This window comes from Siphateles boraxobius, unplaced genomic scaffold (assembly GCF_051911475.1).
Source record: "Siphateles boraxobius isolate OS27281-9 unplaced genomic scaffold, OSU_SipBor_1 81, whole genome shotgun sequence".
In the NCBI taxonomy this organism is placed as follows: Eukaryota; Metazoa; Chordata; class Actinopteri; order Cypriniformes; family Leuciscidae; genus Siphateles; species Siphateles boraxobius.
Window position 1 is genome coordinate 1,474,666 of NW_027509210.1, and position 13,720 is coordinate 1,488,385.

The 13,720-nt window shown below is 38.7% G+C and overlaps 1 protein-coding gene across 2 annotated transcripts in view; it reads right to left on the minus strand.

Moving 5' to 3' along the window:
- LOC143730748 (NACHT, LRR and PYD domains-containing protein 12-like) overlaps positions 1–13,720 on the minus strand; it is a 277,613-nt gene that overhangs the window by 250,794 nt on the left and 13,099 nt on the right. For both annotated transcript variants that reach the window (XM_077221318.1, XM_077221320.1), the window contains exon 8: positions 9,870–10,040. In XM_077221318.1, the coding sequence (XP_077077433.1) occupies positions 9,870–10,040 (171 nt within the window). The remainder of the gene's footprint in view (positions 1–9,869; positions 10,041–13,720) is intronic.

Below are 13,720 nucleotides of genomic sequence, written 5' to 3' on the forward strand. Positions count from 1 at the left end.
ATCAGAAATTAGAATTAGTTGTTTCCGGGTAAATTATGTGTTCCCGCTGCAAGCACGTTCGTTACTACACGCGCACACACGGAGTGGAAGTTGAATGAGCAAGATCTGATGAATGAATGCGGTTTGCGGCATAAATTTATTTTAATTTTTTTAGCATTTTGATTTTACGATTCCTGGACGAAATCTCTTGCCTGTGATCAAAGACAGTGAGAGCTGATGTTGAGGAGTATAGCCAAATTCGAGCTAAATTATTTTTGATGCATTCAAAAACTCTCCAACTGCTTTTAAAGGGGCCATCGAATGCAAAATACACTTTTATATGGTGTATGCATATAAATGTGTCTTTGCAGTGTGTGGACACAACCACCATGCAATGAAAAAAATCAATTTACTTTTTTTTTAATCCTCAAAAAGCCAAAAAGTTGTTGCTCATTATAATTTAAAGAGACATATGCACCGAAACGGGTCACTGTGAACAGAGCTGTTTTTGAGGAGGTAAAAAGGGTGTTGTTTTACACTACCACTGAGAAATTTTAACCAAAGTATGTTACAAACTTTACATGAACACCCCAAAGAATCATACCAACTTGTGGAAAATGGGCATCCGATGACCCCTGTAAAGGTGACCGGTTTGGGTCTTGACATGCATGCTCAGGGCAAGTTATGACACATTGTTATGTACATTGAGCACTGATGTTCAGTTGGCTTGTTTGGGGTCAAATTTATTTATATTTTTCAATACATTTTTATTTTTTAAATATAACTTTATTCTATTTGGATGAATTTGTCTTTTATCAGATTTACCAATTGTTATAATTTCCATTTGTGCTGGTCAATTATGAACATAGGCAAAATTGAACTGCTAGCAAAAATTGAAGCGAATTTGGTTGGGTCGAGGGACCGCTGCTGCAAATATTTGGGTGGCTCCTCCCCTAACAGATCTCACTCTAAACTTTTGCTAAAACTTGAGAGCCCTGGCTTTATGAGCCAAGCTTAAACAACAACCCCAAATATGCTTAATAAGTGGACATGGCAACACTGCAAAAGCACACTTTCAAACAGCCTTTACAAGGATAAAAACACGAAGCCTCTGTCAACTGTGCTTTAGTTAAAATTGCTTAACCTGTTAGCCAGCAACCCCACTTTTGTAAAAAAAAACCCAGAAATGGCATACACAAACTAAAACAGATACAGTTCATGAACACTTTGAACTAAAAGCACAAGTATGATCTCATTTGAAAAAAATAGTTATAAATAGCTTCAAAGTTTTGTAAAGTTATTAGAAATATATTTTTATGGAATATCTTCATGAAAATAAAATTGAAGTTGGCATTGTATCAATCTAGAAATGCCCTGCAGCTAAAGCCACATGTCTGACCATGTTATATTTAAAATCTGAAGATAAGTCGAAAACTCTGTACTTAGTTAAATGTTTTTCAAGATCATGTGATGTGACTATTTTGATTAGACTCTAAAATGCAAACTGATGTTTATTGTCATCTTCTAAGCATCCATTCAGTCTATTGTCTTTATTGTTTTGTGGTGCAAACAAGCCCCATTCAGTCTCAGTCTCCCCTGCACACATTCACACCTCTTCGGCTTGGTTATGGTTCTAAATATTCCTTTCTTTTGTTTTCATTATAATTACTAACCCCTGGCTATTCACGCTGTTTTTAATGCCTAATTTCTTTTATCAAAGTTCTCACTTCACATTTGAATCTGTATCAAATTTGCTTCTTGAAAAAATAAACATTTCAGTAAGCATTCCTATTTTAAAAAATTCATAAAAATAACAGCTAGGTGGCAGGTGCATGTTAGCTTACCACACCATCAATACACAACAATTTATGAGATTAATACCACGTTTTTGCTCCAAACTTACTTTATAACGCAAGTTGAGTGTTTTAAATAACCTTCTGTGATCTGATTTGGCTTCGGATAAAAAAAATCTGACAGAAAATATATTATTTTATAGTATATATATTATAGTATTATAGGCGTTAGGTAACGACGTTATTTTTTCAGTAACGGGGTAATCTAACTAATTACTTTTTCCCGTCGTTACAACGGCATTAACGTTACTGGACGTTAAATGCAGTGCGTTACTACGGGCGTCAGTTTGGTTTGAAATGTGCTGGGGACAGAGACGCATTCGGAAGTGCATTTTGAAAAGTGCTGGGTACAAACTTGTCAATCTGTGCAGCCTCTCTGCTCAACCCGTAAATAAATCCATCGATCCGCAAATTTTGTTTGAGTTCTTAAATGGTCTAGAGGTAGATATTTTGCCAAGCGTGTCAGAGCTCACGGGTTCTAAATCCGCACTCGTATAGTTTTTTTTTCTCTCATCAAAACTGAATATGTTCATCAGTGGTTACAGTCTATAATCAAGCAGGGACACGTTTGAGTGCATTTTATTTTGTGATTTCACCGGAATGAATAGCGAGTTTCCACAACGGCGATAGATTGAAGCGCGCGTTCGAGTGAAGACTGCGCGAGCCACAAGAGAACACTGTATCCATGACACTGATAGTAGCGGCAACGAGCGCTCAGCTTGATTTCAAAAACAACAAATTTTAGCGCTAGATCTCTTATTTAATAGCAAATTAAATGGCAACGCATGGCGTTGTTAGAGTTTGATTTATTTAATTTGCTACAGTTACTGCAAACACACTTAATATTATTTAACTCTTTACTTTTGAAGAAAATACTTGAAGTACAGAATGTCTACCAGACCAGTTGTCTGACATTGGGAGTTTGATTTATTTAATTAAGAATAAGACTAAAGAGCTAAACACACTTTTTTATTGTTTCAAAGTTTACTTTTGTTGTGAACAAAACACTTGGAAAAAAATACAGTTTGTTTACTTGACCAGCTGTCTCAGGTTGAGAGAGTTTGATTTAATTTGCTAGAGTTGAATGCACTCTATATGGTGTAACTGTTTATTTATCTTACAAAGATAATACTTGAAGTGCAGGATAAACCTCTTGCTGTCTGTTGACGTGCAATAAATATCGAAAGTTATGTACAAACACCTGTCTGTTCTACTCATTTCAACTGACTTGTGAAAACTGCTAAAAGAAATCCAAATTCTTTGACATATAGCAACTTGTTTTTAACAGTAACGCAAATAGTTACTTTCCCTGGTAACGAGTTACTTTTATTATAGAGTAATTCAGTTACTAACTCAGTTACTTTTTGGAACAAGTAGTGAGTAACTATAACTAATTACTTTTTTAAAGTAACGTTCCCAACACTGATTAAGAAAATACCTGACATGACTTGAAGATCAGAGATAAATCATTTACCGTTGCAATCATGTTTATTGTCTCCAAAACATCTTTATCTGCATTATGGTTGGATACCGAAACCTGGCCCTGATATGAAACCGGTAACCAAGTAACTGGTATGTAACCAGACCGAATCAAAATGCAGATTTCGGTGCCACTTAAATGCCTCAGCTGTCGGTTGAAATATCTGCCCTCTGGTTCTCCGAAACGGACGTAAGAAACGTCCCTTTTTTTTTAAGTATCGGTTCTTTCTGCTCTCCTGATCTGGAATTTATCATGCTTCTGCGTACAGATGTGTACATTCCCCCACAAGCCGACACAGAACGGGCACTAAAGGAACTGTATGGGGAAAAAGCGAACAGGAAACCGTGCACCCTGAGGCCGCGTTCATTGTGTCCGGGGACTTTAACAAAGCCAATTTCAAGAAAATAGCACCAAAATACCACCAACACATAAACTTTAACACACGAGGGGACCGGGTTTTGGATCATTGCTACTCCCCTTTCCGGGATAGCTACAAATCCCTCCCCCGCCCACCTTTTGGCAAATCGGACCACTCTTTCTCCTTCTGCCCGCTTACAGGCAGAAACTGAAACAGGAAACACCCGCCCTCAGAACAATCCAGTCCTGGTCGGACCAATCAGACTCTATGCTACAGGACTGTTTTGATAACGCGGACTGGGAGATGTTCCTGTCGGCCTCTGATGACGACATCGAGGTTTACGCTGATAGCGTAACATGTTTCATCAGGAAATGCGTAGAAGACGTTGTTTCGACCAAAACAATACGGATTTACCCGAACCAGAAACCATGGATTAATAGCGATGTTCATGCAGCACTCAATGCGCGAACCTCTGCTTTTAATTCAGGGAGTGCGGAGGAGCAAAAACAAGCAAGTTATGCCCTCCGAAAAACTATCAGAGCAGCAAAACGCCAATACAGGGACAAGATTGAAGGACAGTTCAACACCACCGACTCTAGAGGCATGTGGAAGGGAATTAGTATCATTATGGACTACAAAGGAAACACAAACTCCACAGTGAACAACGCTGCCTCTCTCCCAGATGAGCTAAACACTTTTTATGCTCGTTTTGAGGGAACTAACACCCCCCTCGTGGAGAGAGTTATCGCGGCTGAAGCTACAGAGGTTAGTACACTCTCCGTCTCTGTAGCGGATGTTACCCGATCTTACCGACGGGTGAACATCCGTGGGTCCAGACGGCATTCCGGGTCGCAAACCAACTGGCTGGTATTTTTACGGACATTTTAAATCGGTCCCTCTCCTTGTCTGTAGTCCCCACATGCTTCAAAACGTCCATCATTGTACCTGTACCGAAGCAAACCAATATTACCTGCTTAAATGACTGGCGTCCTGTTGCTCTGACCCCCATCATCAGTAAATGCTTTGAGAGACTAGTCAGAGATTACATCTGCTCTGTTCTACCTCCCTCACTGGACCCACTGCAGTTTGCATACCGCAATAACCGCTCCACTGATGATGCTATTGCATATACAATACACACTGCTCTCTCCCACCTGGAAAAGAGGAACACATATGTGAGAATGCTGTTTGTAGACTACAGCTCAGCATTCAACACTATAGTGCCCTCCGTGCTTGATGTGAAACTCCGGGCTCTGGGCTTAAACAGCTTGCTTTGCAGCTGGATCCTGGACTTCCTGTCAAACAGACGCCAGGTGGTTAGAATGGGCAGCAACATCTCATCACTGACCCTCAACACTGGAGCCCCACAGGGCTGTGTTCTTAGCCCACTCTTGTACTCCTTGTACACAAATGACTGCGTGGCAACTTACAGCTCCAATACCATCATCAAGTTTGCTGATGATACGACGGTGGTAGGTCTGATCACCGACAATGATGAAACGGCCTACAGAGAGGAGGTGCTCACTCTGACACACTGGTGTCAGGAGAACAACCTCTCCCTCAACATCAGCGAAACCAAGGAGCTAGTAGTTGACTTTAGGAGGAACGACAGAGATCACAGCCCCATCACCATCAATGGAGCACCGGTGGAGAGAGTCAGCAGCTTCAAGTTCCTCTGTGTCCACATCACAGAAGAACTCGCATGGTCCGTCCACACTGAGGCCGTCGTGAAGAAGGCTCATCAGCGCCTCTTCTTCCTGAGACGGCTGAGGAAGTTTGGAATGAACTGCCACATCCTCACACAGTTCTACACCAGCACTGTCGAGAGCATCCTGACTGGCTGCATCACTGCCTGGTATGGCAATACTACCGCCCGTAACCGCAAAACCCTGCAAAGGGTGCTGCGCACTGCCAGCCGTATCATCGGAGGTGAGCTTCCCTCCCTCCAGGATATATATGCCAGGCGGTGTGTGAAGAAAGCTCGGAGGATCATCAGAGACTCTAGCCACCTGAGCCATGGGCTGCTCTCACTGCTACCATCAGGCAGGCGGTACCGCAGCATCAGGACACACACCAGCCGACTCCATGACAGCTTCTTCCCACAAACAATTCGATTTCTAAACTCTTGATCCCTCATGATCAATAACCATAAACATTCTAACTGTCAACACAGCACAATATAATCTGCTGCATATTACATATATATATATATTTCTACCTTATGTGTATCTATTGTACGTATAAATACCTCTTTTTGTATTTTGTTGTATATTGTACATTGTATATTATTTATTGTTTTGTTAGTGTATATGGTACTGTGAGTAATTGTGTGCACATTAGATGTGTAAATCTATGTAAATCTGATGTTTGCTGTTTGCTGTAAATTGTTATACGTCCCATCGTGTCATGACTGCTATGTTGCTCGGAACTGCACCTAAGAATTTCACCCACTGTTGCACTTGTGTATATGGTTGTGTGACAATAAAGGGATTTGATTTGATTTTGATTTGATTTCAGGCACCGGTACCGTTTTTAAAGTATTGATTTGGCACCGGTATCGAAAAAAACCCAAACAATACCCAACCCTAATCTGCATGTTACAGCGATCTGTGATAAGCTTTGTTTATGTCAGGGAGTTCCTGGAATGTTACATGATATGGCTCTTCTTCATGTGTTCCATATATGGACTAAATGTGCACAGGGCGCCCTCAGGCTGCCAGTGTGTATTGAAAACACAGTACATCAGAGTATCCAGCGCTCATAATGATTACATCGGCCCATTTTGGGTAAAAATTCAATAAATATTATTCCTCTCTATACAAATCTGACGTCAACCTATGAGAATCTATCAATATTTCTCCAACTTCAACTTCGCGCACTCCAACTTCACCTCAGCACCAGGCGCAAGTCAAAAGAGTGCGGAAATGTACAGGTGCTGATTCCGAATAAGCTTCAGCACTGATTGGAGCATAGTAAATATAGATTCGATGTTCCTCAACTGGTGGGTTGCAAGACCGTTTTGAGTGAGTCGCATATGTGCAGTCAAAGAAACAACAAACGTAATTCTCTTTTTTTTCTGATGCTACTTTTATTTTGAAAGATCAGTGTGAAAGCTTGTGACACTTCGGTCAGATACTGAGAAAAGTGCGTTGTTCTGAATCAGTAGGCTATCTGCGGTAAGATGAGATCTTGTAAAAACAAATGTCAGTAAAACTAACTTTCCTGTCAGCCATTGTACTATACTGCAAATGTGGCTTGCTGTAGCCATAGTTCTGTTGTCAATTAACTAAAATAATCAAAAAGGCGATAAAATCTGTCTCAAAACTGCATGCATGCATGTATTTGTTATATATGCGTCACATATGTCTTGACTAAAATATTCTGCCATGTGAGATCACAATTTAAGGCACACACTGATAGGCTATGCAATTTTTTAATGTACAAATAAATGTGAGCACTGGGCATATGTACTAGAATATAGGCTGTAATTTTGCATTCATTTGTAAAGGACAAGCAAAAATTGATCATGTTTAAATCCATAAAATAACTAATTTTACATTCTGGCATTTATGTGCTGTTGACTTCCGCCTTGTTCACATTCTTGCACATTAATTTAGTATGATATGATAGAACAGTTTAGATTATTTATTTTGACAAGTAATATAGAAAGTTGAAGAGTTCATTGATTATATAAAATTCATGATTCCATGATTCCTAATTTACTACTATCTCAATTACAATTAAGTACAAATGAACTGTATTGAGTTGTGTAGGTAGGCACTAAAACAGTCCAATACATTATTTAAACTAATTTTTATGTTCAAATAATTAAGATTTCTGTGCCACCCCAGACTTTTTGCTGGCCCTTGCCTGGCCAGCCCTATGAAAAAATCCTGGCTCCGCCACTGGTTGTTTGGTCAAGCGCTTTCATGACGACTGCACAGGAGTTTTTTTATGAATGGAAGCGGCTGACGCTCATAATTCATATTTACCCTCTGGTGTCTAAGGTGTTTTTGGGGTCCTTGAGATGTTTTAACATGCCCTGACATTTGTGCTTTTTTCAGCTGCTTATAAACTAATTAATGGCAAATTACACTCTATTCAGCACAAACAGGGCTACCATAATATGTGTGCAACATGTTTGTATTTTTGAGAGCATAATGTTAATGCATGGTTATTGAAAAATAAAAATCTGAAAATCATCCTGCCTAATCATTCACATAAAACAATACCTTGATTTAAATTTTTGGAAAGGCAATATGCGCGGGGGCGTGAATGATCATGAATAATGATGTGGTTCACACCTAAGACAATGACCTGCATAATGAGCCTTTCATTCAGGTGGGTCACTGAGAGACCACAAGAAAGAATGTGAGGACTTATTTTGTATGCATGCAAATTGTATAATATCCAAGGTAAACATTTCTAGTTACTATTCAGTTGTTCATAGTGGTTCATGTAGGTTGTCTACAAACCGAAAGGTTGGTGGTTCGATCCCCGGTTCCACCTGACCAAGTGTCAAGGTGTCCATGAGCAAGACACCTAACCCCGGCTGCTCCCGACGAGCTGGATGGCGCCTTGCATGGCTGACACCGCCGTCGGTGTATGAATGGGTGAATGTGAGGCAAATATGTAAAGCGCTTTGGTGGCCATTGGGTCTGTGAAAGCTCTATATAAATGCAGTCCATTTATCATTTACCATACTTATTTCAAAGTTAAGGATTCATTAGTTTGATTATAGCATACATTGGAACAAACACTAGAATAACATCTTAGTTGATGAGTTTATTTTTGACAAAACATACTATATATTTGACATATGAGCAGAAAATGGCGAACAAAAGCTTATTTGATGTGGCAGTAGTCCATTTTACAGTAAAAAACTTTCATATTTCGTCTGTAACATATTGTTTTATTATATATTAGGGCATATAAATTTTAATTTGCAGTTTAATACGTTGCTTATACAAAGACATTTTATTTCAATATATTTCAGTCGATTTTTACTCATCTCAGTATAGCAGTATAGTTTGGTAAAAGCTAAATTATTAGATGTGTTAATGTAAAAATAACATTATTACTAAAGTAAGTGCGAGTGTGAATGAATGGCACAGATGCACGCTGTTTACTACAGCTGTAAAACAGCGCAGATCTGTGCCCTCCATTCATTCACACACATAAACGCGATTCATATTTAAATAGTGTTTTTGCGGTTTACAGACACCATTCCATATCGCGATTAGAACATAGCACTTAAGAATAAATATTCAATCCTCAGCTGGATCTGTTGCTCCTCGAAATGAAACTAAACCAGCACTTCTGAGGTCAATTTTTACTAGGATTATTATTACAATAGTATTATTCCTCACAGCGTCGCAAGACGACGTAAAGTACATGAATCTGATAAATTTGGATGTGTTTTATCGAGCTGATGTGATGATGATCGCCTCAGATCATTTGCGTTTGTGGGCGTGTTCACGTTAGCAGTTAATGAGCTGTAATGAGAACGACTGACATCTCTCTCATTTCATACAGATTACACAAACAGAGAATATTTGTTTTCTATGTGAAAAAATCGAGCAAAACGCACCCCAGAGGCTTAAAAGTATCGACACATTTTTTCATTACACAACTCCTGACACAAATTAATACATAACTGTCACTATAAGTTTCTCAGAATAAAATAGTGGTCAAATACTGAAACTTGAGTCTTATATCTTTATAATGATGTATAGTTTTGTCAAGGTAATAACATTAAATCTGATAGTAACTTTGAACAATTTAAACCAAGAACGATTCAGTGCCTCGGCGTCCTCGTGAAGGCTAACAGACATACTAAGAGTCTTTTGTCGCTTTAATATTTTTTTGGGTCAGAATAGAGGATACTAAACCAGAACATTATGGTTACCACAGTACCAATCATTGCTCTTTTGGGAGGGAGTCGTGTTCCTTATACACATGGAAAGATTATTTAGGGAACAATTATTTACGATAATTTACACACATGGAAAGATAATTTACGGGACTCAATCTCACATTTAAATGCAGTTGTCAATCCTGAAACTTTATAGTGCTTATGTGGCCTTACATCCAAACAACACATTCTTATACATATATTTTGTAAAGAGAATATCTACAACAAATCACACCTTTCATTTTGGTTGAGTTATTTTTTTTTGTCTGTAGACACACCACTTACCTCAGTATCTCCAATGTACACTTTATATTCTTCAGTCCAGTGCAGAGCAGCTTCACTCCTGAATCCTGTAGATTATTATTGTTCATGTTCAGCTCTTTCAGATTGGTATCTGATCCAAGAACTGTAGCCAGAGCTGAACAGCTTTTGTCTGTTAAGTCACAATTATTTAACCTGCAATATAAATAAATCACATCAAAGAATTGGATGGAACATATAGAATACATTCTCTGTATAAAGATATTAAATATTTTCCATTATTTTTACATTAACAGTAAATATGCAGTGAGGAGGGTGAGCTATACTGACATTACAGGTTAACTAGTATTTTCTATACAGTAGGTAGTCAACCAGAATGCCTATTACCGCCGCGCCAGGCACCGCGGCAAAGTTACCGCGGCAAAAATAAACCAGTCACATTTCAAAGTCATTCGTGAAATGACCGCCAGGTGGCGCAAAGGGACATTTTGCAAAACAGTTGCAATTGCCGCATTTTGAAACGTAAGTGGGGCTAATGTCAATGAACAGTAGGCTAGCCTAAGAATGAAGGCTATGACAATTTCCAAATAAGCCTACAACAAACATGAAAAATCAAAACAAGAGTTATTGACATTTGCTGTACAATAATGAAACAAACAAAGATTTGGTGGAGTTGAAACTGCATGTTATAAAGTAATAATTAACAAACGAAATAAACAAACGATTTTTTAAATAGCCTATTAGGCTACAAGAGATTTGGTTAAATTTTACGAAAGCAAAACGTAATTACGGAAAAGTAAATTTTAAACAGAATATAACATTACATAACATTTTGTGAATCCAAAGTTAGAATAGGCCTATCTCGCAGTTGTATGCAAGATACGATTTGCCAGTGGGAGATTTCCCCCCTCCACAGTAATCAATGCTATACTTCACCAATAGACCATATCAAATAAATATATATATTTTTTTAATGCAACACGCACGTTTAAACAACAAACAATAAAATCAGAACCAGCGTTTCTGCTCCTGTATTGAGAGATAATAGCATGCAGCGCGTTTCAGTTACGATACTGGTTACAGTGGCCTTAAATACATTCACGGCTTTTCAAAATGTCACAAAGCGTTTTGAGATAGTTTTGAACGAAATATTGACGTTCATAATTAAGTATTTTAGCACACCGAGTGGCGCTACGTATTGTTCTAAAATCTGTTTTTTATCTGGCATGTTGAATTAGTGTTCGACAAACGCGGCGGTGCGTTCACTTGAATTTATTTTTCTCATAACAGCTAAAATAACTTAATAGGCAATAGCCTACTCCTAATTTTTGGTCATACAGATAAGATATCATCTTTTAAAACTGTTTAAGCTATTTTATTCATGTAGACCTACAGTCACAATAGGCTCATTACAAAACGTTTTCTGTCGTCTCTGTCTCTGGGAACTGCGCTTCCAAAAAATGCCTAAAGCTTTAAATGTGAATAAATATTATCTGGTTATGTTATCCATATGAAGACAACGAGTCACCGAGGATCTACTCAAACATGTGTATGAGCGCTTCCCAATGAGGAAAGGACAAGAGTGAAAATCTCGATCTAAATAAATGTAGCTAAATAGCCCCTAAATTAAAATGTATAAAACAGATCAAATAATTTAAAACATAATTGTCGAAATTTTGCGATATTGTTTAATTTAAGTGCATAATTATTCTATAAATGCTATTTAGTTTAACATAAGCACGAATAGGCCAAGCCTGTGGTTCGAGATATAGGCCTATTTGAATACAAAATAAAAAAACTTTCAAAAATCCATGGAATTTAATACTGCGTTGAATATTTTGTACATGACAACAAATGAACATGAGTTTGTTTGTATTTCATTTTGCTAGGAAAAAGCAAACTTGGCCTAAACCCAAAATAAATAATTTTAAAAAATCTCTATATATTTACTTGATAATGACAGAAATATTACTACATGTAGCCTTAATGATTTAATTTCCTCATTATCAACACTTTAATAATCCACTTTAAAGTCCCTGTAAACGCAATAAAAAAAAAATCGAAACACATTATAAATGTTAGAAATGTATTGCTAAAAAATATAACAAAGACTGTGAACTGTGAAATACATCTGTGTACAATTGTGGAGTTAGACCGTTAAACAGTTTTTCACCATTACAATTTTCCGGATTTTTTGGGCGGGTCTAAAACGGGGCTCGATGACGCACTGGAGCCCCTGAGCTCCTGGACACGCCCCTACTCGATCACGCACTGGAGCCCCTGAGGCTGGCCGCTCCCCTAACAATATAAATAGAGCACATTCACATCAGTTTGCCGCTCAATCGCGAGTTACTGTCGGTACTATTATTAGTTACTAGAGCCTACAGTTTGCTAGTTAGCTATGTCTTCGTCACGGAAATGCGTACCACCTGGATGCAATCATGTACAAAACAGATCGGTGTCCTTATTTAAATTTCCTAAAAACGATCACATCAAGAAGAGGTGGATTAATTTTGTGAAGAGCCACCTTGATGGAGAGCTGTGGATCACCACCAAAACCCGCCTCTGTAGTGATCATTTTACACGGGATAGTTTTATAAACTTTCGTCGGAGACAACTGGGATTCACTGATAATCCGATGTTACTGGTGAATGAGGCCGAACCGTCTATCTCCCGCCTCGGCCTCCAGCCTCCCGTCGCGCTGACAACTGGTGCCATCATCGGCAGTGCGTGCCCACTAATGAGTGTAAGTTGCCTTGTGTGCTTATGTTATAATTATTATAATGAACCTAATAAGCAGCTAGGAGCATCCATTCCAGGTGTAGCGTGAGTGGGCGTGGTTTCAGCCCAGCCAGCGGACACGCCCCCAGCGTTTGAGAGCAGAGACTACTGCTCATTTTTTCAAGATTTTGATAGCTTATTTTATGTACTTGCCGGCTTTTTTATCATTCAAATGTGGCTGGGTGGCTAATAACAAATTTTTCTGTGATATGACAAACTCAGAACACATACTTAATTTTGACTTTACAGGGACTTTAATATCAAATGCTTGTCTCAGACGCTCCTCAGAGAGCCTGTGGGGGGTTTGGAGGGGCAGTTCAGGGCTTTATCGTGGGGGTGCAGGACAATAAGGTGTTAATCGCTTCTCTTTCATATGGAGAGTGTATGATAGCCAGCCTAATAAGAAGATTTTATCAGAGAATGTCTAATAAGGGGAGAACGTCCACTCTCAGTAACTTCCGGCTTCTGAACTGGTTGCAGTTCCACTCTTGCTCCATATGAGGGCGCTCACAGGACGAGTGCAGAATGAATGGAGGTCTATGGAGCTTTACCCCTCAAAATCCACTTTTCTCAGGATATAATTTTTTTGTCTAGTAATTTGAATGTTGTATTCGAAAGGAGATGCAAAGAAATTACACATTGCTGGTTGTTAGATTTTTTTATAGTCACTTATTTGCTTTAAAAAGTCTTTTAAAATGTCAATGATGTCATACACATCATACGGCCAGAAATACTGCTTTACGGCAATCCTTCAGTCAATGTGGTGCTTTCGCGCTCTACACTTTCTTTTCTCTCGAGGCATCGACAACACAGCTGACACAGGTAAATACACGTGCTAGAAGAGTTTTTGTTTTGTTGTTTTAAAAGACCACGCCGAAAATACACATACACATTCTGGTCCCACTTGGGATGCCACGATGCCATCAAGCGGTGTCTCTGGACGTAATCAGTCCTTCACTGACCAATCAGCGTTCATTAGCAGAATGTTAGCGTGTTATGGGCAACAACAACTCAACCTGTAAGAAATCGAAAGGACATATAAGTACTCGTTCATTCAACTTTCGACCTATAACCCATGTTGAACTTGCAAAACC